Genomic DNA, 27,837 nt, shown 5'->3' on the forward strand with positions numbered 1-27,837 from the left:
TGACGGCCTCTGCGATGCGGAAGTGAACGATCGTGATCAAAACAAGCGGACACCCCTTTCCTGGGCTGCTGAATATGGTGCAATAGATGCCATAATGATTTTATTGGAGCATGGAGCAAAAATCAATTCCAAGGATGATGTGTTCGGCACATTTTTGGGATATGTGATACACGCGGAAACAGGCCGGAGGGTGGAAGCGTACCTTAGGATTGTCTGGGACCCTATTTTGAAATTTCCAAAGAAATTTTTCTCTGGCGGGGATGTATTCTACAGAAATAGATGTTCTGTTTGAGTGAATTCAGGCCATTGACCTAGGTATCCTGACCCCAATCTCAGCGAATATTGACCTTACTGACACTCATCCTTGTTAGATTCCACGGTCTATAATTTGGACGGAATACTGGGCTGTTTCCATACCAAGGACTCTCTACTGTACCTTGTCAAGTCTTCGGCAGTGTCATTGGCCTCGTTGGGCGAGATTCAAATGATGTTTCCTCTTTACCCACAGGAAGTGACGGAGATTGGCTAAAGGCTATTGTATCCGAGAATTCGAATAAGTCGATGAACCCAAGAAGTAGCTGTTCTTTGCCCCTTGCTCAATGATCGCCTCAGACCGCTCAGGGCCTGCTCAGATCTACTCTGTAAGCCAAAAGCGGCGAGGGGTGAGCACTGAAACGGAAAGGGAAAGCCTTTGAGCTGGCGAGAAAATCAAGTACGTATGTATGTATGTATGTATGTATGGCCTTGGTTGGTATGCGCTTGTTATGGTGGATATATGTACAAACTATTGGAAGACTGAAGATTGTTGAGTTAACGGGGAGGTAGAGGGATAGGCTTGAGTTGAATATGAGGATAGTAAGTGGATTATACGAGAAGAAGGACCATATACGATTTATGTAATATGGCGTATTTATCTAGTGCGTAGTGCTATTTCTTAACGGGGTGGGGATGGGGGGCTATATAGAATAGCAGGCAATGGAGGTGATACCAAGATAGATGCAAAGTAAAGGACTAATTATGTCTGAACTAAACGGATTCCCAATCCATGCATACATTCAAAATATTCCAACCAACATAACAACTCCAACTTAGATCACGGAATAAGCCCTGCTGTGGACCGACGGGGTATATTCCTGTATGGTCGACGGGTTGACGCCTCTGGGATATGGACAGCCGGTCTTTCGGTCGGTTCTCTGGCAGGAACCGGGTTTGCAGCGCCTTGGATGGGCGTATGAGCCGTGTAGGGTGGCAAGGCGAAGAGGCCATCATAGTTTCGCAAGGCTGGTGGGTTGAGTGATGGGCGTCCAAAGCCGGGTAATGGAAATTCCAAAGAGGGTGGAAGGTTTGCCATTGGTGGCCCAGTCGGGGGGTCTATCTTGTCTTTGTCATTTAACGCCCCGGGATCAGGTCCCCTGGGCCTTTGGTAGAAAGCCCGGCGCGGTCGAGGTTCTGCTTGTGGATATGGATTTGGAGGTTCGAATAGACTTGGCCGGTTGAACTGTGGCGCCTGCATCGTGCCATCGAACCGAGATTGAAAGAGACCACCGCCGTAAGGCTGAGGTGGCCCATAGGCGACAACGCGATGGAGGCCATGGCGAGCCTGTGGCAGATCCACCTTGGTTTGCTTGTGACGGTGCACGAGAAGCTCTTCCCGGGTCAGATTCGGGTTGTCGGCTATGAGTTCGTCGATGGTTCTCTTCTCTGCTTGATTGACTGCTTGCTCATCAGCGTTGTGGACCTGGTCATGGGTAGGGCAGGAGCCAGGCCCTTGTCCGAAGTGGTTGTACTGCGCGCGCGTTATGTCCTGTCGGCATATGTAACACATCACATGGGAACATTTCGAGCAAATCATCTTGTTGCATCCCGACTCCTTGACGATGTTCACTTTGCATTGAGGGCATTGACGGATCAATGCCTTGCTCATGGCCTCTTCCACCAGGTGGCGCTCGGGAATGCCTTTCTCTTTCGCGGCCTCCGCGCAGGTCTGGGGGATGTGGCTAGTCGCTTTGCACAGGCGACAGCTGACTTCTTCGCATGCGGGATTCTGACACCGGAATTCTCGATCTTCCTCGATAGGAGCGCAGACTGCTTTGAACTCGCAAAACGGACAGCTGTCGAGGCCCTCCAGTCCGGCCCGTCGGACTTCGTCTTCTTGCTGAAGGGAGTCGAGCTTCTTCGTCAGAGACGGGCCTAATACATCTTCCAATGTACTGCGGGCGAAACCCGCCTGGCAACCACTGGTATCAATACACTGTAGCTGGTATTTCATCAGTCCAATCTGGGTCTCCGCGTTCTTACGGATGCAGCCGAAGCAAAAGAAATGGATGGTGGCTCCCTCGCAATGGATTGCCCTGTTCAACGGCACGTCAAGATAGCAGCACTGGCATTCCACAAGGTTCCTTGCCCGGGTATGTTCCTCTTCGTTGCGCCTCTCCGCATTCTCTTCTTCCTCGCGCTTACGGAAAGCGTCTTCGTTGAGGAATCGTCACTGGTCAGTTGTTCGCTCGAGGCCTTCAATATTCATTTGACTGTTCACTTACCGGCGTCTCTCTCCGATCTGTTCTGTGCGGCTTGGAGCTCTTTCAAGAAGGTGTCTGCTATTGCGGGGGGGATTTCAACCCCCTTATGGAGATCGTTCGCGTGGTCTTCCACTCTCCTTCCCCTCACCAGCCTCATGTATGGACGATTGCGGCTTGTGGTCGAACGTTCGAAAGAAGACAGCTCAACGTAGACCGAAAACAATGATCTTCCCTGCATATTGTGTCGTAAATAGGGCAGAGGAACGAATGGGAATGTCCGCATCAAAATCTCCCTTCTTTGGAAAAGAGTTAGCTGGCGACCGCGATAATCGGAACCGTGATGTGACATGAAAATGGTGAACATACGCAGTTGTTATGTAAGTGCTGTCATGATGCTGCACATGTTCCCATCTTGTGTCATCCTGACCACTGCTAGCTTCTGGGGCCTTTTTCTTGTGCTTTTGCTGCTTCGGGTAGCTTGAGCTCTTAAGGATCTTCTCGATGATTCGCGTCTTTAACGTATTGTTTTCTTCATGACTGGAACCAGTCATTGCTTCCTGGAGCAGGGCTGCCACATGGGCGAGGCTGATATCTGGGAAGATTTCTAGAACCTGAGACAGGAGCCTGTTCTCGTCGTAGGATGGAGAACCAACACGATTCTCCGAGTTGGAGATACCATCCTGTATCGAATCTTGTGTAAGATCGATGGTCTGCGCGACGGAACTGTCAAACGGTTCGAAAATGGACCACATCGCATTAGGCCCAGGGATCTCCTGCTTCATGGGTATAGGGGTGTTATTCGAAGAACGGGTGTGGTAGTCAGCGTATCCAGGGATCTTCTGCTTCGTGGGTATAGGAGAGTTGTTCGGCGGATGGATCTGGTGATCAACGTGTCCATCGAGACCGAGACCGTAACCGTATCGTGGATGATCGAGCCCAGCCGACCAGATGTCAGCGTTGTCTCCCATGACCAGATCAAGATACTCTTGACCAAGGAGATCAAACTGTCTGGAAAAGACATCGTCAACGTCCATGCTGGTCACTCTGGGTTGCGCAAAGACTTTAAATGCTAGAGGTCTCTGCGTTGATGCTAGAATGATCCCGTGCGATGAGGTTGGTACAGCAGGTCTAAGAGGTCTGAGTGAGAGGTCACAATTATTACACTGGGGAAATGAAGGGGGGTAGCATGGGAAGTCTAATTCCACGCCGGGGAGCCAAAGGAGGGTCAAACAAAGAGTAAGCGTAGAGTGAAGGCCCGCTGGAGAGGTGAACAGAACTACACGATGGCAAAGAGGAGTGGAAATGTGAGTGATATGTTCCCCGCCCAGAACAGCAACAGGAAGTATCACCCGTCATTATGATCGTGTGGCATGATAGAAAAGTGGCAGAATGTACTGATAGGGTAATAAAATCAACTTGAAGGTTAAAGTCATCCCATATCAATGACATGATCTTTTTCAGAGGACTAAAGGATATCAGAAACCCAACCTACTTTACTTCATGGATGATATCCAGTGGTATCGCAGTCTGTCTGTCTGTCTGTCTGTCTGTCTGTCTGTCTGTCTTTTTTCTATCGAAATATCTCACTGGTTGATGGTCTATTAGGTAGACAGCAGTTGATCACCAGGGGAACTATAGGTCCAAGCGGAGGCCTTGGTCGACCGAGAGGGACCAAGGGAACCAAGGGAACCCAAGAATCGATTCCAGAGGGTGGAGAGCAGTGGAGCAATATGTTTGGCTGGGAGTTTCTCCCAACACTAGATTGATTCTTGACACAGATCCAACATCCAAGATTCTTATACTGTAGCGAAAGTGGGGTATGTGAAGTCTTGGTGGGATGACCGAACAAGCATCAACTGGTGGCTTTTCCTTGCGGGGATAATGCCACTCCCCACCGCTCTCCCATTCTCCATCTGTCGCTGAAATACAAAATACAGTGAGAAACCTTTGTCGTCATGAACCTCATCCGGTCATTTACCCCAGGATATCCAACCCAACTGGCTGGACCATCCTTATTCACAGCTCTGGATCACTTGCATTCTGGTCCCGCGTGAATAAAGTCAAGTGACAAAGATCATGTCCAAGACAGCATCACCGATGACATAACCTGACAGATGTGGCTCCCCAGACGCCCACCTCACTGGTCCAGCCCAGTCAGATCGGGCTCTGGAAATAGTTCTGTACCCATGGTGGATCCTCATTCCAGTACCGGGATGACCTGCCCTTATCTACATACGGTAGGGTAGTATGGTCTGTATTATTACCCCATAGTTACCCACTTCCCTGCCAATAATACCAGCCTTTGTGACCTCTAACGGCAGGTACAACCTCATGGATCTCAACAGATTCATCGCTTGCCATCGCTTGGAATCGGAGTGCAATGACACATAAAAATATCCCTTGACCGCTCCCCTCTTGTGCAACGTCGGACGGGGGTTCTTGAATGATTATTTATTTATTTTTCTCCGGATTTTGATCCATTCAATTGATTCGGTTTGTCGTCGGGGATCAACTGTGACATTTATTCAACTTGTCATATACCGCCACTGTGACAGTCTCGAGCTTGGAACCGTTTGTACACTTCAGCTCGGCATCTTTGAGCTCTACAGGATCAACAACATCATCAACATCAACAGGAAGAAAATCTATCTTAGTCTCATCCACTACCTCAACATCTGAACGAACATTATGATTGCCCCCAACACCGTGTATGATGATACGCCCGTCCTGCCCCCAGGAGACTCCCCAGAGCTGGCCCTGGTCGCAGCCTCGCCGCAGGAACGGATCGAGACCATCAAGCTGAACAGCACCGCCTGGAAAGGGTTCCTGGATCTGGAGTCCTACATCGCAAGAGAGGACCACCTGCGGCAGCAGCGTCTGAACAAAGACGGCCTCACCTGCTGGATCCTGGTGGACCGTCGGCAGCCAGAGGGCCAGAGAACCATCCTGAGCTCCTGCGAGACTTACAAGAAGCACGCCCTGTTCGCCCACGACGGCAAAGTGGACGACGTCGTGGCGTATGGCGTTGGGAGTGTCTACTGCCGGTCGGAGTTTCGAGGGCAGGGCTACGCGAAGAGAATGATGCAGCTTTTGAGCGCGAAGCTCGATACGCGGCAGATGGGTACCGAGGGGCCCGGAAACTCTGCCTTCAGTGTCTTGTTTTCGGATATCGGGAAGAAGTTCTATGCGCAGTTTGGCTGGAAGCCGTTCCCGTCCTCTCACCTCTCTCTACCGCCCATCTCCAAGGAACAGTATGACGAGGGTCTCTCCACAGCCACTCTGCCTAAGGCGACAGCGCTCCACGCCCAAGACATCCGGGACTGCATGTGCAATGACGAGCTGATCCAGAAAGAGCGCGACTTTCTGCGCGTAGCCTCCCAGGAAAGCCAGACCCCCAAAGTAGCCATCGCCCCCAGTTTTGAGCACTTTGAGTGGCACTGGGCGAGAGAGGAGTTCCTCTCCAAGAAGATTTACCCCAAAAGGAGCTCGCCCGCGGTCAAGGGCGCCGGGGAAGAACGTTCTGGTGTGTATTGCGCCTGGAACAGGAACTTCGGCGAGTCTCCCCAGGAGAACACGCTGTATATCCTGCGGTGGGTGTATGATGAGCCCACCACGCCGGAGGAGACCGACGCGACGGTCAAGAGCATGGCTTCCATCCTGCGGCGTGCTCAGCTCGAGGCGTATGAGTGGAACATGGCCCAAGTCGAGTTCTGGAACCCCACCCCCCTGCTGGAGAAGGCGGTTGCGCTCTTGGACCCGACCGCCAAGGTGGTCCATCGTGAAGACAGCAGCATCGCGTGCTTCAGGTGGACGGATGCCGAGAAAGGTCCCACCAAGGATGTGGAGTGGTTCTGGAACGAGAAGTATGCCTGGTGTTAGTGACGTTCTAGCTGTCGCATTTCGGGGCCTTTTTTTTTGGTTCAATCATTTCTTTCTGAGGACAGGGAGGACAACATCCACTGCCCCTGTCCTGGCGCGGTTGGTACATATGACACGTCTCTTAGACATATAGACACAGAGCAACAGAGCTCTACCTGTCAGTGCAAAGTGTGCTCAGCGTTTCTGCCTTTTATTTTTGAATAGCTCATGCCAATTCCGTGACTTCTTCGCTGCCGTGTCGGCGCTGATATCTGTGGACAGATTGTTTTTGAGCTTTTGGCGGTCTGCTTCGTTGACGTAGCAGATAGTCGTAGGGTCAGGAAGTTTGTACGAGTTGTTCTGGAGTATATCATCAGAAACCGTCCAGCAGATATGCCTCGTCCATGTAGTTCCGGGGGTAGACTCACGGTTAATTTAGACAATGCGACTTCGTCCCTCCACGACTCAGGAAGATGATTCTTCCAAGCAGCGAGGAATTCAACACGACCAACAGCTGTCTTTGTAGAGGGCGCGACAGCTTCCAGATAAGTCTCACCAACCCACTGTAAACACTTCGTCTTGTCGATACTCGCCCCTGTCACACCGTCAGTAATTACCCCAACATTGCCATTTCTCACAACCGACACAAAAGGGAAAACGAAAGAAGAAGACTCACACTTCATCTGCGCATCATCAAACAGCCCCCCCAACTCTTCCCCAGACTCACAAACCCGCCTAACAACAGCCTCAAACAGATCCCGAGGGAACGGCTCCACGACACTACCATCGTCGTCCTCTTCAAGAACAGATTTCCATAAATCCCTCACCAGGAACTGCTTCTCCAGGTCGATACCCTGCAGCACGGCTCCCTCCATAGCCCTCTTCCACACGTCGATCTTCACCTGCGCCGAAGGCCGTCGACACTGTTCAGACACAGCTTTACTCCTGCTCTCACCGCGACAAGGCAGCACAAACGCACAAAGCTCAACCCAGCCCCTCTCACACTCAGCCAGTGACAACGGGACATCGTCAAAAACACGACGAATGATGTCCCCTCTCTCCTTCTCCCACTCTCCACCACCAATACCCGCCCCCCTCATCCCTACCTCCCCCCGCGCACTATCATCATCATCCCCATCATCCCCATCAAACCCCCCACCAACCCCTCCAAAAACGGCCTCGCAGAGAACCCCCCAGACGGAACATCCAACTCAAGCGTCGACCCGCACTTCGCAACAGCAGTCATCGTGTCGACCAGGTCGAGATTCAGCCCTTCCTCACCGACTTGAGCGCCGGCTCCTCCGACGATATTGATATCTCCGCGTTTGGCGCCCCCATCGCTGGGCCGGATGATGTGTAGGGAGTTCGAGGACTGGACTTCTCGGATGCGGTAGGTTTGGGTTGGGGTGCAGAGGTTGACGTATTGCTGCTGGTCGGTGGGTTTTTGGGAATGCGGTTGGGATTGGGCAGGGGATTTTAGTTGCAGTCTGAGTTCGGTCTTCTGGTTAGTATAGTATACTTTCTTTCATATCTGAGTGTCTTTTTTACTTCAAGGGGAAAAGATAGATAGAATTGCAGATGGGAAAAACATACGTAGCTCCCCCCTCCTTCGTTAACAATCCCACCAATTCAGGCGTGAGCTCCAGTAACCGGAATGCCTGCTGCGGAGCGGAGTGTGTGAAGAGGATGGGGTGGGTGGATTGGGTTGACATTTTGATTCTTCTCTACACCCTACTTTCATATATAATATTCTCGGAAGAGAAAGAGAGAGAGAGAGAGAGAGAGAGAGAGAGCGAGAGAGAGTGTGTGTGTGTCAATGTCGTGGATGAGGTCGAAATAATAAACGGAGGAGCACTCAACGCGCTGCGCTACGGCACGCGTTTCCCGCGCACGGGCCACGGCTTAATATTCTACTTGAGGTATCCGTACCTGGTAGTTTCCTACCTACAATTTAGTGTGTATTCTCAACTATAGGTAGGGAAGTCTCTCCGCACGTAGACCTTAGGTAAATCAGGTGGAATAATATCGGAGATCCAAAACATGGTACTATACACTAGAAAATCAGAGTTTGAATTCTACCCCTGAGTTATTTGGACCAAAATGACACCCTTCAAATAGATAAAAAGACCAACCGACATTTGAAGAAACCAACCCCAGACACTCCAATACACTCCCTCATGAAAATAAAATGAAATGAGACAATCCAACCAAACGGGACCAGCTCGATGCGAATTGCACTACAGCCCTGTGGCCAGCACGAGAGCTACCTGTTCCATGCGAATCACAAGAGGCCGAAACTGAGCCTGCCGCGGCATTCATGGAGGTTTCGCACGAGCGTTGCAATCCTAGGAAATGGCATGAACATATAGTAGGCGTTCATTGAGCGACAACCGGTGCATCTGCCGGTTTAACGGCCGGTTTGACGACCGGAACTGCAGGTCCTTCCTCAGCACCCTGGACGGTATCGTGTTTCGCAAAATCAGACACCTTGCGCGCCTGCTGGTCGGTTTCCATATCGTCCTTGACAAAAGCGTTGTCAATCTCCTTTTCCGTTTTGACGTCGCGGAAGAGTTGCGCGGCCCGGCGAGCGCGCTCGGCCTGTTCCTTCTCTTCTTCCTCGCGGTACTGTCGCTCGAGTTCCATCTCCTCCATGTGTCGAAGGTCGTCCACGCTCGGTTCGTAAAGATGCCAGATGGTGTAATGCGGCAAGCCGACGACTGAAAACCCCATTCGTTTGGCCAGCTGATCCAGTGTTAGTATACAGGATGATGATAAAGGCCAAGAGGAGTCTCACCTTTCCGAAACCTTCCGTCTCCGCATGCTTCTCAAAACTGAAAGCCGGGAAATGCACACCGGCGCGAAACACCCGTGCCTTGGCCAGGATACTGACACCCCCCACGCCGTCGAGGTCCATCTCCATATCAGGATCTCCGTATGGGTCGCGAAGATAAGCGAGATGCGGCCGCCAGGTCGCATATTCGGCGTACCCTTCCACAATGACCGCATCCTCGTCCAGGGTCTCGGCCAGCGCGAGAGCGGTTTCGGATTCCTGCCACGAGTTCAAGTCGTACGGTTGTTCGCCCCCCAACCAGTCGGGAAGCGGGCGCCAGACATCTGGAAAAGATTAGCTACAGTCCATCCTATCTTTAATTGTTGATTCCCACTCACTCGGCACGATGACATCCTTGTCGTGTCGCATGAGGTCTTCGAGGATCGTCGTCGGCGCAGTTTCGACATCCGCATCCCTCCAGTAGACCCAGCTGTGAGTCGGGCGCAGGGTGGCACTCAGTAGCCAATTCCTCGCCTGGGCCATCAACTTTCGACGCCCCGCTTGAGCGGCAAAGCCGTGTCTGCTCTCCACATCCTGCGTCACCTTCTGCCCAAAGTCCTTGCGAATCACGGAAATCTCGCCAAAGGACATGGAGCGATCGGGGTCGGTTTGCAGTTCATCCAGCATACGAGTCAGCATCCCCGATGTGTCATCCTTCGAATCCGACACGAGAAACGCCAAGTCGATCAGGTGGTGGGGGTATGTGAGATTTCGCAGATGCGAAAAGAACATGGGGAGATGGGACGCGGCATCCCGGAGCGGCGTACACATGAGCACCCGCTCCTCCCGTTCCCAGCCACTTTCCGATCCCTGAACCTGGGCAAGATCATAGTATCGTACGGTCTGGATCTGCAGATCGTTGGCGGCAAAGAGACCCAAGGACACACTGGGGAGGAGCGCGGACCGCCATGAAGGGAAGATGAAGACGAAAAGGAATAGCGAGATGGCGGCGATGAGGCCTAATCGGAAGATGAGTTGTCGGCGACGTCGGAGAGCGGGTTGTGAACGGGGTTGAAAGCTGTCGCGAAGAGGACCAGTGAGCATTTCGTTCACGCTCGCTGGCCGGCGCAGAGACTCAACCTGAGCGACATGCAACATGGAATGGGACTTACTGGTGAGGAGTGATGGAAAAGGTACTTTGGTGACCGCGAGGATAGGCGGCGTGGCCATTCGCGAAGGCGTGATGCCTATTCATGTCTTCGAGGACAGCCGCATAAAGAAGCTAACAAGTCGACCCCCGAAGACCCAGGAACCTCACAAACCACCTGTGGTTCTGGTCCGGGCGATTGGAAATAAAGGTGGACTTCTTGGATCCCTCTAGTGCGAGATGCAGCCACTTGGTGGCGTGCGCGGCCAACCGGTCTGCAGGGTAGAACAAGGGTGTTGAAAGAATGACAATGGGATCACGGATCACAGATCTCACAGGGAGAAAGATATTAATAAGGGAATCAAAGAAGAAGGTGAAACTCAAATGAGAAAAGAAAATAAGGAAAGAAAGAAGAAACGAAAGGGTTGGTAAGGGAAAAGATAGAAGAAGTGAGAGGAGAAGAGAAGATGAAACTTGAAACAGTCAGGCCTGAGGTGTTCCCCAAGTGAGTGTGAGTTACTAGTAACGGCCACCTTACTTTACCTGCTACGGGGTCTTTCTTTGGTGGAAACAATTGGTCCGGCGGTCTTCCTGTCTGTCTGGCCCCTCCAAACTCCACCTCGAACCTAGTAAGGTCCTCCAAATCCGGTAGTCCAGAGGGGAAAGATCGGCCTGTCTTTTCTGTTTGCGGATATGCGACGTTGCTTGTTGCTCGGTTAGATTGATGAAATTAATCTTGAATGTTCCATGTATTCATCCTTATCGGTGGTGGTTCATTTCAATCCACCCGAGTGCCTGCCGATCTTTTATCTAGGGCACACCTATTGAGAATCCTGTAAAGTAACAAAGAGATATAAGATAAATAAAACCCACGCTCCCAAAATGCCAACCATCGCAATGCCAGTGTACCAAAAGAAAAGAAGTATTTATTCCAAAAGAAAAGAAATATTAATAAATAAAGAAGAAAAAATCAGCGACCACTCAACCGTGAAATGCGCGATTCAGGCGACCCCATCCCCTTCACCCCAATCTCGACCTGTCGCATCACCTTTTTAAGCAACATATCCATCCGAGGCGGGTCGCGCAACATAGGAATGACGGATCCGGCCTCGTATTCGCTGTCCAGGATATAATACCGCTCTCTGCCCCATTTCTCCACCGTGTCTCTCTGGAATGCGACTTTCACGATCGCCTTGGCGGGAACACGGGCCTTGTTGATGGCACTCTTCGAGAAGATCCGAAGGAGGGGCCCGAGTCCAGACCGAGCTTGATGTGCCATTCGGACCGAGAGGGGCGTTGTGGTGGCTAGATGGCTCTCCCCTGCCATTGCGCCCGGATCGAGCGTGCAGATGTTTAGTGAGATGTTGCCGTTCTGTGGAGTACCTCGTCAGTGGGAGTGGCCTTTTGGCAGATTCGGAAGCGGGGTAAGGGTTCAACTGACCAACACTAGACTCCGGCGCAAGGTATACATGGCAGCGCTCATCAAGAGCTTGCTACTCCCGAACCGTATACTACTCTCCTTCGCACTGAGGGGCGTCCCGGGGCGCCCGTTAATACCGGTAGCATCGGTCTTGTCGAAGTAGTCCAAAGAGCCCCTAGACATAGCGGAGCAGCCAACATTGATCACCCTAGCCCCGCCATTGGGCGTCCCATCGCCAGCACGGAACGCCTCAAGTAGACTGACCGTCAACAAGAACGGGGCGATGCAGTTCGTCTGGTACACAGGGTCGTGGCCGTCCCGTGTCACCCCATCGTCCACATACGACGACGTGGCAGCGGAATTGATCAGCAGAATTACCGGAGGGATCTCTTTATTCTGCACCCGCTCCACCGTGTTCTGCGAAAAGCTGACGACCGAGTTGAAACTGGCCAGGTCGGCCCGGGCCACTTCTATCGACCGGGGCCCGATAAGGCGGATCCTCTCCGTCACGTTGCGGACGCTGTCGGATCTGATATCGCGCGCCACCAGAAGAATATGGACGAAGGGCTGCGCTTTGGCGATAGCCACTGCTATTTCGGATCCCAGGAGCCCGTTTCCGCCGGTGATGATTGCCGTCCCGATGAGGTGAGTGGCCATGGGGAGCTTCTGGTAGGTTGTGAGGTATGTGGAAATTTGTCGGGGTTAACGGTAGGGCTCGCGGAGAATTTGGACACGCATTCAAGGACACTCGGTTGTCTGGCACGTTGTTATGTGGAGAACAATAAACAATGACGCTGCCAAACAAAAAGATCGAAGGGAGTCGGGCATATCTCAACAATAGCCCAACAAGCGCAAAAAAAACAAAGAAAGATCCAGGACAAAAACTCACTCCCAGCAGATCATTCCACGCCCCCCTCCTCCCTTTTATCAAGCGCAGCTCAGCTCTGGCGCTCGGGGCTGAGTCGTAAACGTCGTAGAACAGAACACAAGTCCAAAACAACAAGATGAAAGGAGAAAAATGAGAAATTCGGAAGTTTAAAAAGGAAGAAAGAAAAAAGGCTGGCCATCAGACTAGAGGCGTCATAAGCGGCTGGGGTCCGAGGCGATCTGTATTTTGATGCGCCAGACCGGTCTAGAGAGAGGGAGGCCAACCGAAGTGAAACCAAGTGGCGGGGATCTCATCGGACGTGGTCCACTTGGCATAAGAAAATAATAGGCCAGGGCGAGTACATTATTGACGCCGAAGGAGAGAGGGAGTGAGCAAGAGGATTGCCTAAGAGTGACAAGTGTTTAAGGAGCCTGATTTAAACGAGGATTCCTAGCATTCCTATTTGATCATTGGATGGTATTGTATATTCGAGGGAGATTTGAACGAGACTATAAATGAACACTATTCTAAGGCGTACCAAGCCAAATTAATTCAAATTACGGTGATGATGATAACGACGATAATTATAGACTGAAAAGTTATAAGCTGTCAGCTATTCAAAACACGACAGAATCGTATATGCTCCAACCCAGAGGTAAGACATGTCCCAGCATGGACCGTAGACGTGGGAGGACAGATCCATGCACGACGGAGGGAAATGGAATCAGAGGTTGCAATGTCAGATCGCTTAAGACCGCGATGTAGCCTCAGTGTTAGAGACAGCTAGCCAAAGGTTAAGGATTACCCTCAACTACCAACCCTGTTCAAGTGGGAACCCATTGTCGCCAGAATTTGAGAGGCAATAAGTACCTAACTTAGGTACTTAGTGTGGATGAACTATAGAACTGATTCAGACACGTTGGCATACAAAAGCCATAATCTTAACTATCAGCTTCTAGACAAGCGACAGTATGACACCCAATATTATTTATTATTAATCACCTAAAATTTAGTGTTAAAATCTGATGACCTGTCCGGTCTATACTTAGACACGGGGAAAATGATCAGTGGCGTCCTGGCGGCGATACTTTCAAATCGCGCCAGCCGAATGCATTTTGACCTGCAGCCACTGTCTCTCGGCATAGTTTCTTCGTAATTTCACCCTCTCTTTATCACACTGTGTGTGTCTGTGTGTGTGGCTATTTAAGTTGGAATTTTACGTTTAAAAGCTAACACTCTTGGTAGCCTATGGCAGCTCATTGATCGAGTAGGCAGTTTAGGGCTACCACTACCTTAACTGTTATCATCCCAATGCCATCTGTCGGATATCAGCCATATCAAGCCCGACCAGATGCCGACTCGGGGTTTTGGTGGGGTGTCTGAGAATATCTATGTACACATCTTCATGAAGGCTCTGATGTCAATGTAAACATTCCATCTGTATTTAGAATTCTTCTCTAATCTACTTGAAAGGTATTCTCAATCGTCTAATCACTAGCATCTCTACTAAGTGACCAGCTACTGTTCCCACTTAGGAAGTATTTCTCTAAAACCCAATCCATATCATCCACCTGCAAGTTTGAGATATACTACGTCTGCTATGAGTGATATGACAAACTAGATGGGTACCGGCTACAAGGATAGTAGGATTGGCATGCAACTGGTAGATTTTATAGTTATGTTGCTCTAATCGACATCTAGTCACGTAGTCACTATCGAGGCAATACTATATGATCAAAGCCTCAATATCAAACCCCTGCAAGTCAAACACCGAAAACTCCTTGTTATCCCAAGTCGCTGTCCAATGCATCGCGCTCGAAACTATGCTAAATAAAAAACGAATGCAAGTAACCAACCACTAAGCCGTATCCTCCGGCAGCACATCGTCCGGATTCTCCCCAACCAACTGTCCAACCGAGCGCACAACCTTCCTAATAGCCTGCGAAGCCGGGCTGTCCGGGAAATTGTCCACGAAACTCTCCCCATAGTCACAGGCCATCCCGACTCGCGGGTCAAGCGGCACCGCCCCCAGGAAAGGAATCCCCATTTTCTTCGCCAACCGCTTTCCTCCTCCCGTCGTGGCCCGGAAGATCTTCGACTCGGTCGAACAATTCTGACAGACGAAGCCCGACATGTTCTCCACCAATCCCAAGACGCGAATCCCAGCCTTGCGGCAGAAATCAATCTCCTTCCTCACATCCAGCAGGGAAACTTCCTGGGGCGTCGTGACGAGCACGGCGCCGTCAACACCAGATTCCTTCAACAGCGAATTAACCGACAGATGTTCATCCGAGGTGCCCGGCGGCGTATCAACAATCAGGTAATCGAGCTCTCCCCAATCCACATCCTTCAAAAACTGCTTAATGAGCCCGTTCTTCTTCGGCCCGCGCCAGATAATCGCATCGTCCCGGTTCGGCAGCATGAACTGGATGCTCATCGCGCCCAGGTTATCCGTCACCCACACGGGACTCCAGCCCGCATTGCTCACGTGGATCGTCTCCGCCTCGACGCCCATCAGCTTCGGTATCGACGGCCCGCAGATATCGGTGTCCATCACTCCGACGGTCGAATCGGGGTTGGAGGCGAACGCGTGCGCGAGAAGGGACGAGAACGTCGATTTACCGACTCCGCCTTTCCCGGAGAGCACGAGGATCTTGTGCCGGATTTGCGAAAGGCGCTCGGTGATGATCGGGATGTCGGGGTCGGGGCCTTTGGGCGCGGTCGCACAGATGTTCTGGTTGGGACAGCCGGCGCAGGCGTCGCCTTTGCCGGCTTGCTCGGATTCGGGTCCGGGGCAGTGTTCTGCTTGTTATCAGCGAATGCATAGAAACAACTCCCGTTCACGGTAGTGTACATACCTGGCTCCGGTGCGACCAGGTTCGACGCCGCGTCCAGGCCTGGCGTTGGCTCCTCCAACGAAGGTGCCATTGTGAAGTTTCAGCTCACCAACTGGCTGGGATACTAGACGGGGTATAAATCGTTTATTGAAATCTTTGTTAGGCAACGGATATAGCCTCTGAGCCAAAGGGAATAAAATCCGATAATATAAGAGATATCACCCTCTGAACGTAGTCGACAAAGTGGCGGAAGGCAGAAAAGTCCCAGGGTGCTTGATAATCAGCACCGGAGTCTTATCGGGATGACAAACCCCCCAGTGGCGATTGGTGCCTGAGCGATAAGATCGATAATACACATAGTGCATACTGTGTGCTTCTTGCTCCTTCGTAGAAGTTTACTATTCCATTTCCGCCCATTGTCTAACTGATTTACTAAGGTACTACCTGAAATGATCTCCATGTCTTAGATCTAAGTCTGATGGCGTGGTCTATATGATCCTTTCTCGTCCGCGACAAGCACTACCAAGCCGCTCTCTTGTCCTCTTTTGTATCAGGTTAATGGACGCGAGCGGGGTAAATACTAAATCAACATGTTGCTACTTGCTAGCCGCGCCAAAATGATGTGCATCGAGGAGGATCGTCTTGTGTTACTTAACTTGGGGGATATAGGCGGCTTGTGCACGAGTAAGGTCCATTGCTCAGGTATTTCCCTCATGCATCGTTGATGATCTACTGTGGTCTCTTCGAAGGTGAGGGGTAATGCAGCCTGGGCAAGGCAGCCCCCTTGGACCCTTTCCCAGGGCCAGTACATATTAGTGAGGGGCTACGCGATATGGTTGTCACGATGCGTTACCATTACTAACATCGACCAGCCCATTATGGTTGTCAGAACTTTAATATGGTTGATTTGACGGCCGGGGAATATGATTGCACAATACAGGGACAGGTACGGAGGTAATATTATACCTCCGGTTACTGTTTCTCAACGCAGCAATGATATCATCTTCTACCCACTTCAACCAACTTCTACAGCCCCATAGCTGGTTATATTGAGGCCACTTAAGTGGGTGACATCTACGCCGTAAGGGACCATGCAACTCCGTACGATACTACTGCGAAGAGCTTCGCCAATACAAGGCCCGTGGGTATAGATTACCTCTATAGACAGTACACTGCCATTTAGCATCCATCCGCTTGCCTCCGAGGCTGCAGGACACAGACTCACGCGGAACAGTATCATGATGATCAATTTCCCTTTCAGAGAACCGCAAGGGCCAGTGCTGCACCCGTAATCCGACGCAGGACGGGCTCTGATTGTACGGGATCGCTCAATGACATTCTAGTCATGGATATCTTGTTGCATCCAGATGAGTCTGTGGTCAGCAGTGAGGCACCGGCTGTATGCAGGCTGGATCTTAGCGTGGTAAATAATCTGATTCAATGCGTCTGGGTTGTCCAGTGACCTTCGGGCTCTCGTCCTAAAAGGGATCCGCATTTACCGCTAGGATATCGTGGGTTCGATGCGACTGATGGCTACTCCAACGTTCCCCGCGCGAAACTGCAGTCTGGTCTTGTTGAATGGGCTTGACCGGGGTTTTGATTTTCGGATAGGACGGGTAGAGGGGAAGTCTGTCGTCCGTCCACTATACGGATACTCAGGACACAGATGGTTGCTCCATAGTTGTAAAGTGGCTGGTTGCAAGCACGTGTGACTGCAGATTCTATCCGAGTTGCATTATGATCTCCCACGGGTTTAGTGGCAGCAATAGTGACATGTTTGTTGTTATATGGCCAGGGACCACAGGAACGTGAGTGGAGATGTATTGATACGGATTTGGCATACTGCATACTATACCTAAGGAAAGAAGAAGGAAAAGTGTCCACATATTATTCATACCAACCCTATCTTTGCAACCTAGAATCCACAAAATGGAGAGAATGAATCCTCGAGGATAAACAGATACACGTAGTGGTGTTGATTCTCTCGGCTTCGGACTCATTCTGCTTGGCTGGATCCAGTTCCATCGTCATGATTGGCGTCTTCCCCAACTCTCAACCGACTTCAACAGGTTTAGCTGGTTCCTCCGTTCCTTTCCCAGACTAAGTCTCTAGAAGGATGGACGGGTTCCACTCCTCCGAGCTCTCTCTGTCTCTCTCTCTGTCTCTTTCCCTCTGTCTTTCTTCCTCTGTGGACCAGAATCGGACACCAAAGCTTGTCTGGACAAATAAATACCGTCGACTTCCCTGACTTCTTCCGGTTATTGATCTTTTCTTGTTCCTTTGGTACCTCCTTATCTCCCTACCCTCCTACACCTCCCTCATTCCAACGGTCTTCCACCGACTTTACCCCATTCTTTCCACTCAATACCGAGCTTAACTCAATGCGGATTGGTGTCTCAATCTCGTACTAATAGCACGGTGTCATACCTGGGTTCTATCTTACGCCATTACTACCGTATCCTCTCCTCTCCCCCGCTACTCCCAAAATTCCCCCAAAGAAACCCAGCTCCAGTTCTAGTCTCGTCACATGCTTTCCCAACCCTGGTCTGGCTTGGTTTTCCTTAATTAATTGTTCTTCCTCGTTTTCTCTTTTCTTTTCTTCCTTGTTCCTTTCGTCTTCTTCTCTTTTAATTTTTTGTTTCTTTTCTTTTCTTTTTTACTGGTGACTTTTTTTTGTTGTCGTTGTATGATGGATCGTGGCCTCTCAACAGGCACTGCAAATGAGAGCGATGGGCTCCGCGCGAGGGCTGCTCCCCCTCAATCCAATGCCGCCAATTCTGGAGCTCTAGCCACCGCTGGTGAGCTGGACTCCAAGGATAAGGTTGGTGCGGATTTGAAGACTTTTGGCCGGACCCCCGATGGAACAAGTAGGTGGTTGATCTCTCTCTGCGTACATTCGTGGACTCGTCCATTGCGCCAGCGGCGTTCCCGGGGGTCTTCATCCTCCCATGGGAACCCCCTTCTGCTCGCATTCGTGGTCGGCTAGGTTGCTAACTGGTGGGCTCAAACAGTCTTTACGGTCCCCCAGACGCATGACATGGTCTCTCAACTCCTGTCGCCCTCGGAGCCCAAGAATTTGTCCGATGTGGCGGTGTTGGTGATCCTAGGATTCCACATCCTTCTCCTGTGGCAGCTCCCCGCGGGCGCCAAAGTCCCCGTCTTTGCCGTGGTCTACCTCTTTTGGCGGGCTTGCTACAATGCGGGGATTGGATGGCTCCTTCATAACCAGTCCCATCACAATACCCTGATCCGCTGGGCGGAGAAGACCAAGATCTTTGTGAACCCGGCCACCGGCCAAAACCCGCACCCCACCCTGTACAACTTGGTCAAGCGGGAGCTGGAGACCAAGATCCGCGCCGACTACTCGTTCGATAGTGCCCCAATTGAGTACAACACGTGGCTGGTCTTTAGACGTCTCGTGGATCTGATCCTGATGTGCGATTTTACATCATACTGTCTCTTTGCGATAGCATGTAGCCACCACCCCGTCAACGAGAGCGCCATCATGACCGTCCTCCGCTGGGCCTCGGGTATCGTCCTGGTGCTCTTCAACCTCTGGGTCAAGCTGGACGCTCACCGCGTCGTCAAGGATTTCGCGTGGTACTGGGGCGACTTCTTCTATCTCATCGATCAGGAGTTGACCTTCGACGGCGTCTTTGAGATGGCGCCCCACCCCATGTATTCGGTCGGCTACGCCGGGTACTACGGTATCTCGCTCATGGCCGCCAGCTACAAGGTGCTCTTCATCTCCATCCTCGCCCATGCAGCACAATTCGCCTTCCTGGTCCTCGTGGAGAACCCCCACATCGACAAGGTCTACAACCCCCCGCCGCCCCGGAAGCGCGCGGCCGACCAGGACGCCGCCACGGCCGCATCCCAGACGGCAGACTCTCCCATTGCGCCAACCCCGACTGCACCGACCGACGAGCAAGTGCCCCATGCGCCACCATCCCATAGCACCCCACCGCAGTCGGTCCACAGTCTGCTCGGCCTTCATAATCTGGATCTGTATCGGACGACCGACCTATCCTCCATGCTCGTACAGTTCCTCGTATTCGCTGTGACCATTCTCACGCCCTCCACCCCGTGGTACCAGTTCCTCTTCGTGGTGAACGCGACCATCTGGCGACTGGTGTTCTCCGTGGGTATTGGATACCTGCTGGACCGCCAGTCGAACGCCAAGGCCTGGACCCGGCACTTTGTCAAGTACGGCGAAAGCCCCCAGGAGGCGTGGAACCAGTGGAAGGGCACCTACCACCTGAGTATGATCATGTGCTATGCCAGCTTTATCGCGGCCGTATGGAAACTGTACACCGTCCCCGCCGACTGGGCCTATGGGCTCGTCATGCTCAGACACGTTCTGGGCGTGGGGCTCATCTGCCTGCAGATCTGGACCTCCGTTAGCATCTACGAGTCCCTCGGCGAGTTCGGCTGGTTCTACGGCGACTTCTTCTATGATGAGTCGCCCAAGCTGACCTACAACGGCATCTACCGGTTTCTGAACAACCCCGAGCGGGTCCTGGGTCTGGCCGGCGTCTGGGGAGCGGTTCTGATCACGAACAGTGGCGCTATCACGTTCCTGGCCCTCCTGAGTCACATCTTAAGCCTGGCTTTCATCCAATTCATTGAGCGCCCGCACATGCACAAGCTGTATGGGCAGAGCCTGCGGCGGGATGCGGGTCTGGTGAAGAGCCTGAAGCGGTCGTTGCCCCCCTCGCTCCGTCAACTGCACGGCAGCGTCGACAAGATCTTTGACGAGTCGTTTGACTTTATCGAGGATATCATCGACACGGCCCGTCCCAAGCTCGCCGCCGGTGTCAATACCTTTGTCAAGGATACCACCGCGCTGTTCCAGAAGTACCCCGCTCGTGTGACCATCTCCCGGATCGACGCCGACATGGCCGGCTACGATTCGCGCAAGTATTCCCTGGAGGTTGAAGGAACCGACTCGTCGTCTTCCGATGTCCATGACCCAAGCAGCGGCCGAGAGGGCGCCAACGCCCAAATGCCGCTCGACCGCCGAGGCGACCTGAAGACCCTGGTTTTCGAGTACGGATCCCCGCTCAAGGTCAAGTGGGAAGCGCCCCTCAACCACAGCAAACGCGACTGGATCGGCCTCTACAAGGTCATCGACAACACCTCGCGAGAAGTCACCCGCGTCTCCTCCCAGGGCCGCTGGGTCGCCGTGAACGCCGGATCCTACGACAACCTGACCTGCGAGAAGGGCATCATCTCCAGCGACGTCGTCCGCAAGACGGATAACAACGGCGAAGAAGCCACCGGCGAAGTCCTCTTCTCCGGCGACAAGCTCTTCTGGACCCAGGGCGTCTTCGAACTCCGGTACCACCACAACGGAAAGCACAACGTCATGGCCATCTCGAGACCCTTCGAGATCCGCATCCGCCGCTTCGACGAGGAAGAGCTGCAGAGCCAGGACGACGTCACTCAGGCCGCTGTCGAGAAGAGCTTGCTCCCTGTTATGCGCAACTGCTTTGACCGCGATCCGGAGATTGCGCCCGAGACTGTCGATGAGCAGTTTGGTTCGTTGGTCGAGCGGGATGGGAAGTTCGCGAAGCGTGTTGTGTTTGCCGTGCATCAGATGTATGACCCCTCTCCTCACATAATCTGTGCGACCTTGTCCCCTCCATATTGTACTAACGAATGGTGTGTAGGTTCGGTATCGAGTTCGCGCCCGAGGTTGTACGATCTGACGGGACGGTTCGGAATCTTGCCTGGCGGATCTGCAATGCGAAGAGAGTTTTGGTGAGTCTTTATTCCTGTGGAATGGATGGGGAGTCAAGAGAAAGGAAACTAACGAGTAATTCCAATAATAAAGGCCCCCTACAGCATGACAAGAGATGGCGCATCAACTCCCACAGAAGAGAAATAAACAAATGACTCTTCCAACCTCAGGGACACCTTCTCACACCCTCTTCCCCCTTTCTGCCTATCTCACCACCACCACTACCACTACTACACCCCCGACGTGCCCAATCAAACGAAATGATGTGTGATGTGACGATTAGCTTTTGTGTGCTTCTTCTTCTTACCTCATGTTGAAATGAAATGAACTGGCATGTCTGTTGCTTGTCTGCTTGTCCTGGAGGAAATGACCTCTTCCAAGGTGCAGACGGCACTTCTTATATAGCCTGCGGGCCACTCGAGGCTGGCTCTTTACCTTTTTTCTCTGTCTCCCTTCTTTTTTTTTATGGTTCGCTGGTTTGACTTGGTTGTTTGACGGGACTGAAGTTGGGAAGAAGTGACAGCCCGAGATGACACGAAACAAACCAGAATAAGAAAAGAAAAGGGGGACCTTGGAAGAGGAAGACGGAAAGAAGCCCGAGAAAGAAAAAAAATATGAAAAATTACAAAAAAAAAATCACTTTTGATTAGATGGACTCGTTAGAAAGACTTGTTGGTCTTTGTTGATGTGGAATTCTACTGTGACTTGTTTTCTTTCTGGCTTCGTGGTATATAGTTGATTGAATACAATTATTTTTCTTCATAACTTTACCTTCATCACTGTACCTATATCGTTACTTATATTGAGAAGGAGACGGATCGTTTATTGACCAGTAATTGAGCATTGATTGCTAACAGACTATATAATTTCTAATTTACGAAACAGTGACCTAGGAAACTTCAGACAGTTAGCAAAGACCAACACGAATCTGAGTGGTAGTGCAGAAAACAGCAAGCCAACGAAGCAACACCGTCCAAAACGAAACGGGTTCCAACGAGGGAATCAGTCAAGCCGGTTAATTCATCCCTTCCCCTGCCAGTCTCCACACCCCAACAAGCCATCCAAAACGAACGACTTGCCAGAGCATGGAATCTGACACAAGTCAGGCACAGCGCAGGACCAACAATGCGGAAGCGAAGACACAACGACTTGGTCCGCTCTCCAGCGACTCCACAACCATCCTCCCATCCACTTCCGTCTTGAGTAAACAAGATTAAGCGGCGGTCCGGTGAGGGAGGAGGGATCACGGGTCATTATGCTTCATTTGCTTCGCCTTGTTGGCCTGTGAGGGCCCGAGGGGCGGTTCTCCGAGGAGATCATTGAATGGATTGACTAGTTGTCATCATAATAAATGTGCCGCGGAGGGAAGATGCCATAGGAGTCTGGTTTTGCATACCTGTGCTACGGGGGTTTGGTATGTATAGATTCGACTTGTTGAGGGACCTGTGTCTTTTGAAACTGTTAGAAACGGCTTCAAACATAGCATGGCAGTTGTATAATGCAGGATAATTGAAAATGATCAGGAGTTTTTGGTAAGGTATTTTGTTATCTTCAATATTTTTGCAGAAGCAGAACTGAAAATTGTTTCTCATCATAAAAGTATGTGATTATTCCCACGGGGTACATGGGAAGATAAAAGAGAGCAAGGTGAAGCTTACCAGTTCAGTTCAACGACAGTCAATGCCAGAGCAATTGTGATTTTCCTATACTTCATATCATGTTAGCACAATGATACGATCCCAAATTGGTATAAACAATATTTTTGAGAGGGATTATTGTCAGATGGTGATGCATGTGTGTTCATGGCCCATTTATTTGTCGCCAGAAACAAAACTTTTGGAAAGTATTCATCATAATAATGAATGGGGGAAGTGATAATTGAGGGGAATAAAAACTCACAGTTAGTTAACAGCATGAATGTTACTGAAAAAGTGTAGCAAAATCATCCACGCTGGAGCTCTCATCATTTCAAGAGCCCATCGTGAGGATTGTGGGAGTGAAGAGGAGAAGAGAAGAAGAAGAAGCGAGGAAAAACTCGGCTTAAAAAGGCCTGAGAAAAATGGACTCCACTCCCGCTGCCAGACAAACAGGACAAACATCCCTCAAAATTGTAGATTTCCGTTTCGAGCCTCCACCGCAGCTCGAGGGGATTCTCAAGCAGCTCCTGCGACAGACACAACAGCTTATTCCTTACTTCTAAGACTTTTCGTGGCGTGTCGCGAAATCTAGATTTGTTCGGGGCTTGTTGATCCAAGCGCGATGGCTGACCGAAAAAGAATCAATGGCCCGCCCAGCGGCACGAAGCCTCCGGTCTTTGCGTCGTCGACCAAGGCCAGTGGAAGACCGCAGCGCCAAAGACAGCCGAACGATCTGCGCAAACTGTGTAAGAGTGTCCTTACCTGGTAAATAACACTAGAGCAATGCTGACCCATCTCTTCCACAGTCCTGAAAACCGGTCTCATTCCTTCTGCTTCCGGGTCCGCCTATCTTGAATTCGAACCATCCGCCTCCCTCTCCGCCGCACGCTCATCACCTCAGTCTCTGATTCCCCCCTCCTCAGCTTTGAAGCTTGCATGCACAGTTCACGGGCCAAAGCCGCTGCCGCGATCTGCCACCTTCTCACCAAACTTGGTCCTAACGACGCACGTCAAATACGCCCCGTTTGCGGCCCGGACGAGGAAAGGACATATTCGCGATTCCAGCGAGCGTGATCTCGGCGTACATTTAGAAACTGCTCTCAGGGGCGTGATTGTCGCCGAACGATGGCCGAAGAGTGGGCTGGATATCACCATCACAATTTTGGAGGCTGAGGACGATCGCTGGTGGGGGGATACGCCTGACTCGCATGACGCTCCTTGGGGGATGATGAATGTACTGGCTGGGTGTATCACGGCTGCATCTGCTGCGATTGCCGATGCCCGGATCGATTGCATTGACCTCGTGACGGGGGGAGTCGCGGCCCTGGTCTCGGATCAGACCGCAGAGGGTGAAGCTTCCAGCCCGAAGTTAATGCTGGATACGGACCCAGCGGAGCACAAGGCTATCCTGTCGGCGTGTGTAGTCGCCTATATGCCCTCGCGGGATGAGATCACAGAGCTATGGCTGAAGGGGGACAGCTCAAGTGTGTCATTGGAGAAAGGCGATAGCCGCTCGGGGCATGACGCCTTGATAGATGGAGCGGTGGATGCAGCTCGGGGTGCACATACGGTCCTGGCAGAAGCTGTGAGAGAGTCCGCAGCGCGGCATTCCGGCTTGCCAGTGGATGCGGCTACTACTTAATGAATTTCAGACAAAGAGACCAATTTTATCAGTCATTCAAGAACATTGTTTCCCTTCTCTCTCCTGTTTTTTTCTGCGAGCACTGCATTGTCGATGGGCTATTGTTGTTCTGTTCCCCCACCCTCACATGTTTCCGTCCGCTGCCACTGCATCTCGGCGACATCGTCATGACGACCCCTCCCGTCGTTGACAACCTGGGTGAATGATTCACAGCTGGTGCAATGGTCACCAGGTAATGAGACATTGTTTGTTATGCGTGGTGAAAACGTTTAGCACTCTCACGCAATCCTTCTTTCTTCTCCCATCCAACCTCTTCCCCTCCTACCACTTCGCAAACCTGTTCCTAGCTCTCCATCTTCACGCTGACTCCACATCCTACATCACATCTATTAAACACCCACTGTCATCACTGAAACCGCCGAAATGTCTGCTAAAACCGACTCGAACCACAAGTTTCTCTACGCGGTAATCAAGCACAGCGTGGGAAGTGTAAGTCTTCATCTACCCATCTATAGCTGCCGTACAGCGGTCAGAGACAAAGGAGCCCTGGGGGTTTACGGAGTGGACGACGTGCAAGCGGAACTAATGAGCCGGTATAAGAATTAAGCTAAATATCAACAGGTTGACTACAAGGCCGTGGCCAAGGCCACCAACATGACTGAAGGTGCCGCTCGTATGCGCATGAGTCGTCTCAAAAAATCCATGGACACCACCGTCGACAAAGATGCCAAGGTCGACCCGAAGGCCGCCAAATCCGAGGATAAGGCGCCGTCCGACTCTGACGCCCCTATTCCCAAGAAGCGTCGCCAGCTGAAGAGAGGGAAGGATGTCTCCAAGACCGAGTCTCCCGCCGACGACTAGGCGAGCGAGAATGTTGAGGCCAACTGGGGGAGACTGTTGAGACTGCTTGAAGAGAAGGATTGAAGTGATGTTACGGAATAGTTGCAAGTCAAACTGGCCGGCTTTGTTGGGGATTTAGGGAAGGATTGATCATGGCTGTTAATGACGATGCGGGGGAATCAGTAGCTAGCTAGCAATTTGCAGCTCAATGTTACTCCGCTACTACTAGGTACGCCTCTCACTGCTGTAACTCCATCGTGAAGGAAAGCATGAAGAATGATCCACGTGACCGCATGTACATGCATGGGCGGCATTAGTCTGTGCCCACCCCATCTCGCATCGCAAGGGATAACCCTGTAGATCGAGGCTCCCAAGAAACCCCTCATCCCCTCGTGGTGAATTATGTACTAGGCATGCAGGTGCTTTCTGAGTTGTACTTGTGAGTCACAATGGAAACTATTCCCGATGTGAGAGGTATGATAGTAGAATGTACTCCATACGCAAAGCTTCCCCATAAATCGTGTGATGAAATGCAAGATGCAAGCAACTACCTTGTCTTTTTTGCCCTCGAGGAAGATTATTCGTTGTTCCCAGTCCGGAAGAGGATGCCGCTGTCTGTTTCTTCTATCGTCAACTGTGTGTGATAGCTGTTCGGCAATGTCTCGAGTCACACTGTGCTAGCCGCTTTGAGAAACCCCGATGCAGTCAGATTATGAATCTACGGTGTACAGATGCCGTCCTGGGGTGGTGGACGCGTACATGGAAAATCTGACTTTGCGTTAAGGGGGGGAGGGGGTATCTGATCTCCTCATGAACTGGTGGACTGTGATAGAGCAGAACCTGGCTTTGACGATCCAGGATGCGGCCCTGAGCATTAGAATCCATTGATAATGGGAACACAACGATCCCCTTTTTCCTTGACACTACTCTGGGGGGGTTGTCAGGACGGTGTAGCTCGCGTCAAGCAAAGTAGATAGATCGCAGGCGGCCTAGCCCGCAATGTCACAGAGCCTGGACCACCAGGGTAATATGTGTAATTCATTTTATTTTTCTTTGTTTTATGCCCCGGGGTCTCAACGACCGCCAACCCGGGCTTGTTAGATCAATAGTGGAAATGTCCAACCCTATTAGCTTGTGCGCCGGCGCAGTTCATAAATAGAATTAAATGAAATTGGCCCAGCCGTCAGTCGGGGTGATCTGAGCCAACCCCGTCCGCCTGTTCATCGACCGGTCCTGTCGATCGGGTCGATAGGGAGGAAACAAGGGGAGACTCTCATGGAGAGATTGCCCATCCCGCCCACTAGAGATCCTCTAGTACTGGTAGTCTTGTAACAAGGACGGGTCACGGGAGGTCAGGGTCGATCCAAATAGAGCGTCTTGGTCGTTGCCTTGTATAAAGAAGTCCGGTAATCATTTGCGGTCCTCCTCCTCGGTGTTCTATTTATGACTATCCAATATCAACCGTTCTCAGGGAAGTCCTGAACTGCTGTCGATTGAGATCTTTCACGACTAGCCATTGACGCGCGATCCCATCTCCCAGATCGTCTAACGCGCAGATCGAGTATGCATGTGCACAGCTGTTAGTGTCAGGGGGAGGCAAAAATGGCTGAAGCCTAAAACGGGGTTGTCGATACTAGCAGGAGACAAGCACGGTAAACTATTGGCCATGGCGGTGTAATTTCCCGGGCAGTACTTTTGACCCTTTAGTTCCCATGCTGACCGCCAAGTCTCTTTGTCTCCTTCCTGCGTCTTTTCGTTGGTTTCCAACTTTCCCTCGAGATCCGTCAATCGAGATTTGACCTATCTGCTATCGGCGCTTCATCTGGATCTTCTTGGAACTCTGGGTGATGATGTTGGATCCTTTCTCCCTTTGGAGTAGGGAACGGCTTACGCATTGCCGAATGGTGATGGTGATGGCATCAGGAGCTACGTAAGTCTCCTCTCGACCACACATGACAGATGACGCAACTTGTGAATGCTATATCCGCATTACTCAAAGGGACATTCAAAGGGACATGAAGACAACCAGGACGGGATTTTAGGGAAAGCCCTACCTGTGCCATCGTTGACGCCTCAAACTTGACACCCAACCAACGGCCACCGAGCTATTTTAGATACAATATCCACAGTCGGATTTGGCCCCCAGGTCCAAGGCTGAATGGATCATCATTAATACCTTTCTTTCATTATTACTCCGTATTATTATCTTGTGCTTAGTGCGCTCAAATTATGGTGGAAGCTCGGCTCGCGAGTGCATCACGCTAAGCAATACGGTTCATTGTCCTCGGACGATCTCTCCCGATATGCCAATAAAAAGGCTCATCTCGCATCCGCTAATTTCATAAGAGTGTGCGGGCTCCATAATGCGCAATCCCCCGGCTCGCGACTGGTAGACCTTTGAATCCCCGAGGGTCCCTAAGCTGTCGACTCGTCCGTGGATTTGGCCCCAAGAGCTCTTCTGACCAGGAGTGGTCCAGCCGGGCCAACACAAGTTCCCTCGGGAGTAACGATCCACCACATCGTGGGGCCACACGTTCAATATAACCGGTATCCATC

General features: G+C 51.4%; 8 protein-coding genes across 8 annotated transcripts; 4 read left to right on the forward strand and 4 right to left on the reverse strand.

The window, feature by feature from the left end:
• Positions 1 to 1,093: 1,093 nt before the first annotated feature.
• P168DRAFT_317028 (uncharacterized protein) lies at positions 1,094 to 3,553 on the reverse strand (the record flags this gene model as incomplete). The annotated part of the gene is made up of 3 exons (XM_024840068.1): positions 1,094 to 2,469; positions 2,541 to 2,815; positions 2,886 to 3,553. 3 exons carry the CDS (start codon positions 3,551 to 3,553, stop codon positions 1,094 to 1,096), a joined length of 2,319 nt encoding a protein of 772 aa, XP_024694098.1.
• A 1,654-nt stretch (positions 3,554 to 5,207) lies between these two features.
• On the forward strand, positions 5,208 to 6,398 carry P168DRAFT_295951 (uncharacterized protein; the record flags this gene model as incomplete). The annotated part of the gene is made up of 1 exon (XM_024838080.1): positions 5,208 to 6,398. One exon carries the CDS (start codon positions 5,208 to 5,210, stop codon positions 6,396 to 6,398), a length of 1,191 nt encoding a protein of 396 aa, XP_024694099.1.
• Positions 6,399 to 6,572: 174 nt separating this feature from the next.
• On the reverse strand, positions 6,573 to 8,089 carry P168DRAFT_232935 (putative sister chromatid cohesion protein Dcc1; the record flags this gene model as incomplete). Its single annotated transcript, XM_024833350.1, has 5 exons — positions 6,573 to 6,737; positions 6,806 to 6,972; positions 7,054 to 7,441; positions 7,498 to 7,864; positions 7,971 to 8,089. 5 exons carry the CDS (start codon positions 8,087 to 8,089, stop codon positions 6,573 to 6,575), a joined length of 1,206 nt encoding a protein of 401 aa, XP_024694100.1.
• A 664-nt stretch (positions 8,090 to 8,753) lies between these two features.
• P168DRAFT_295953 (Anp1-domain-containing protein) lies at positions 8,754 to 12,371 on the reverse strand (the record flags this gene model as incomplete). The annotated part of the gene is made up of 5 exons (XM_024838081.1): positions 8,754 to 9,119; positions 9,172 to 9,491; positions 9,546 to 10,225; positions 11,356 to 11,666; positions 11,736 to 12,371. The coding sequence occupies 5 exons, from the start codon at positions 12,369 to 12,371 to the stop codon at positions 8,754 to 8,756; spliced, it is 2,313 nt and encodes a 770-aa protein (XP_024694101.1).
• Positions 12,372 to 14,440: 2,069 nt separating this feature from the next.
• Positions 14,441 to 15,657, reverse strand: nbp35 (Fe-S cluster-binding ATPase; the record flags this gene model as incomplete). Its single annotated transcript, XM_024834944.1, has 2 exons — positions 15,441 to 15,657; positions 14,441 to 15,387 (listed from the first exon to the last, which is right to left on the reverse strand). Exons 1-2 carry the CDS (start codon positions 15,508 to 15,510, stop codon positions 14,441 to 14,443), a joined length of 1,017 nt encoding a protein of 338 aa, XP_024694102.1. The 5' UTR covers positions 15,511 to 15,657.
• A 2,641-nt stretch (positions 15,658 to 18,298) lies between these two features.
• Positions 18,299 to 21,397, forward strand: P168DRAFT_125868 (phosphatidylethanolamine N-methyltransferase). Its single transcript, XM_024832643.1, has 3 exons — positions 18,299 to 21,020; positions 21,092 to 21,182; positions 21,256 to 21,397. The coding sequence occupies exons 1-3, from the start codon at positions 18,457 to 18,459 to the stop codon at positions 21,307 to 21,309; spliced, it is 2,709 nt and encodes a 902-aa protein (XP_024694103.1). The 5' UTR covers positions 18,299 to 18,456; the 3' UTR covers positions 21,310 to 21,397.
• Positions 21,398 to 23,241: 1,844 nt separating this feature from the next.
• P168DRAFT_266068 (3' exoribonuclease family protein) lies at positions 23,242 to 24,632 on the forward strand. Its single transcript, XM_024834945.1, has 2 exons — positions 23,242 to 23,545; positions 23,606 to 24,632. Exons 1-2 carry the CDS (start codon positions 23,422 to 23,424, stop codon positions 24,439 to 24,441), a joined length of 960 nt encoding a protein of 319 aa, XP_024694104.1. The 5' UTR covers positions 23,242 to 23,421; the 3' UTR covers positions 24,442 to 24,632.
• Positions 24,633 to 24,775: 143 nt separating this feature from the next.
• On the forward strand, positions 24,776 to 25,516 carry P168DRAFT_125897 (uncharacterized protein). The gene is made up of 2 exons (XM_024832644.1): positions 24,776 to 24,930; positions 25,063 to 25,516. The coding sequence occupies exons 1-2, from the start codon at positions 24,865 to 24,867 to the stop codon at positions 25,300 to 25,302; spliced, it is 306 nt and encodes a 101-aa protein (XP_024694105.1). The 5' UTR covers positions 24,776 to 24,864; the 3' UTR covers positions 25,303 to 25,516.
• Positions 25,517 to 27,837: the final 2,321 nt, after the last annotated feature.

This window comes from Aspergillus campestris, assembly GCF_002847485.1.
Source record: "Aspergillus campestris IBT 28561 chromosome Unknown P168scaffold_4, whole genome shotgun sequence".
Classification (NCBI taxonomy): Eukaryota; Fungi; Ascomycota; class Eurotiomycetes; order Eurotiales; family Aspergillaceae; genus Aspergillus; species Aspergillus campestris.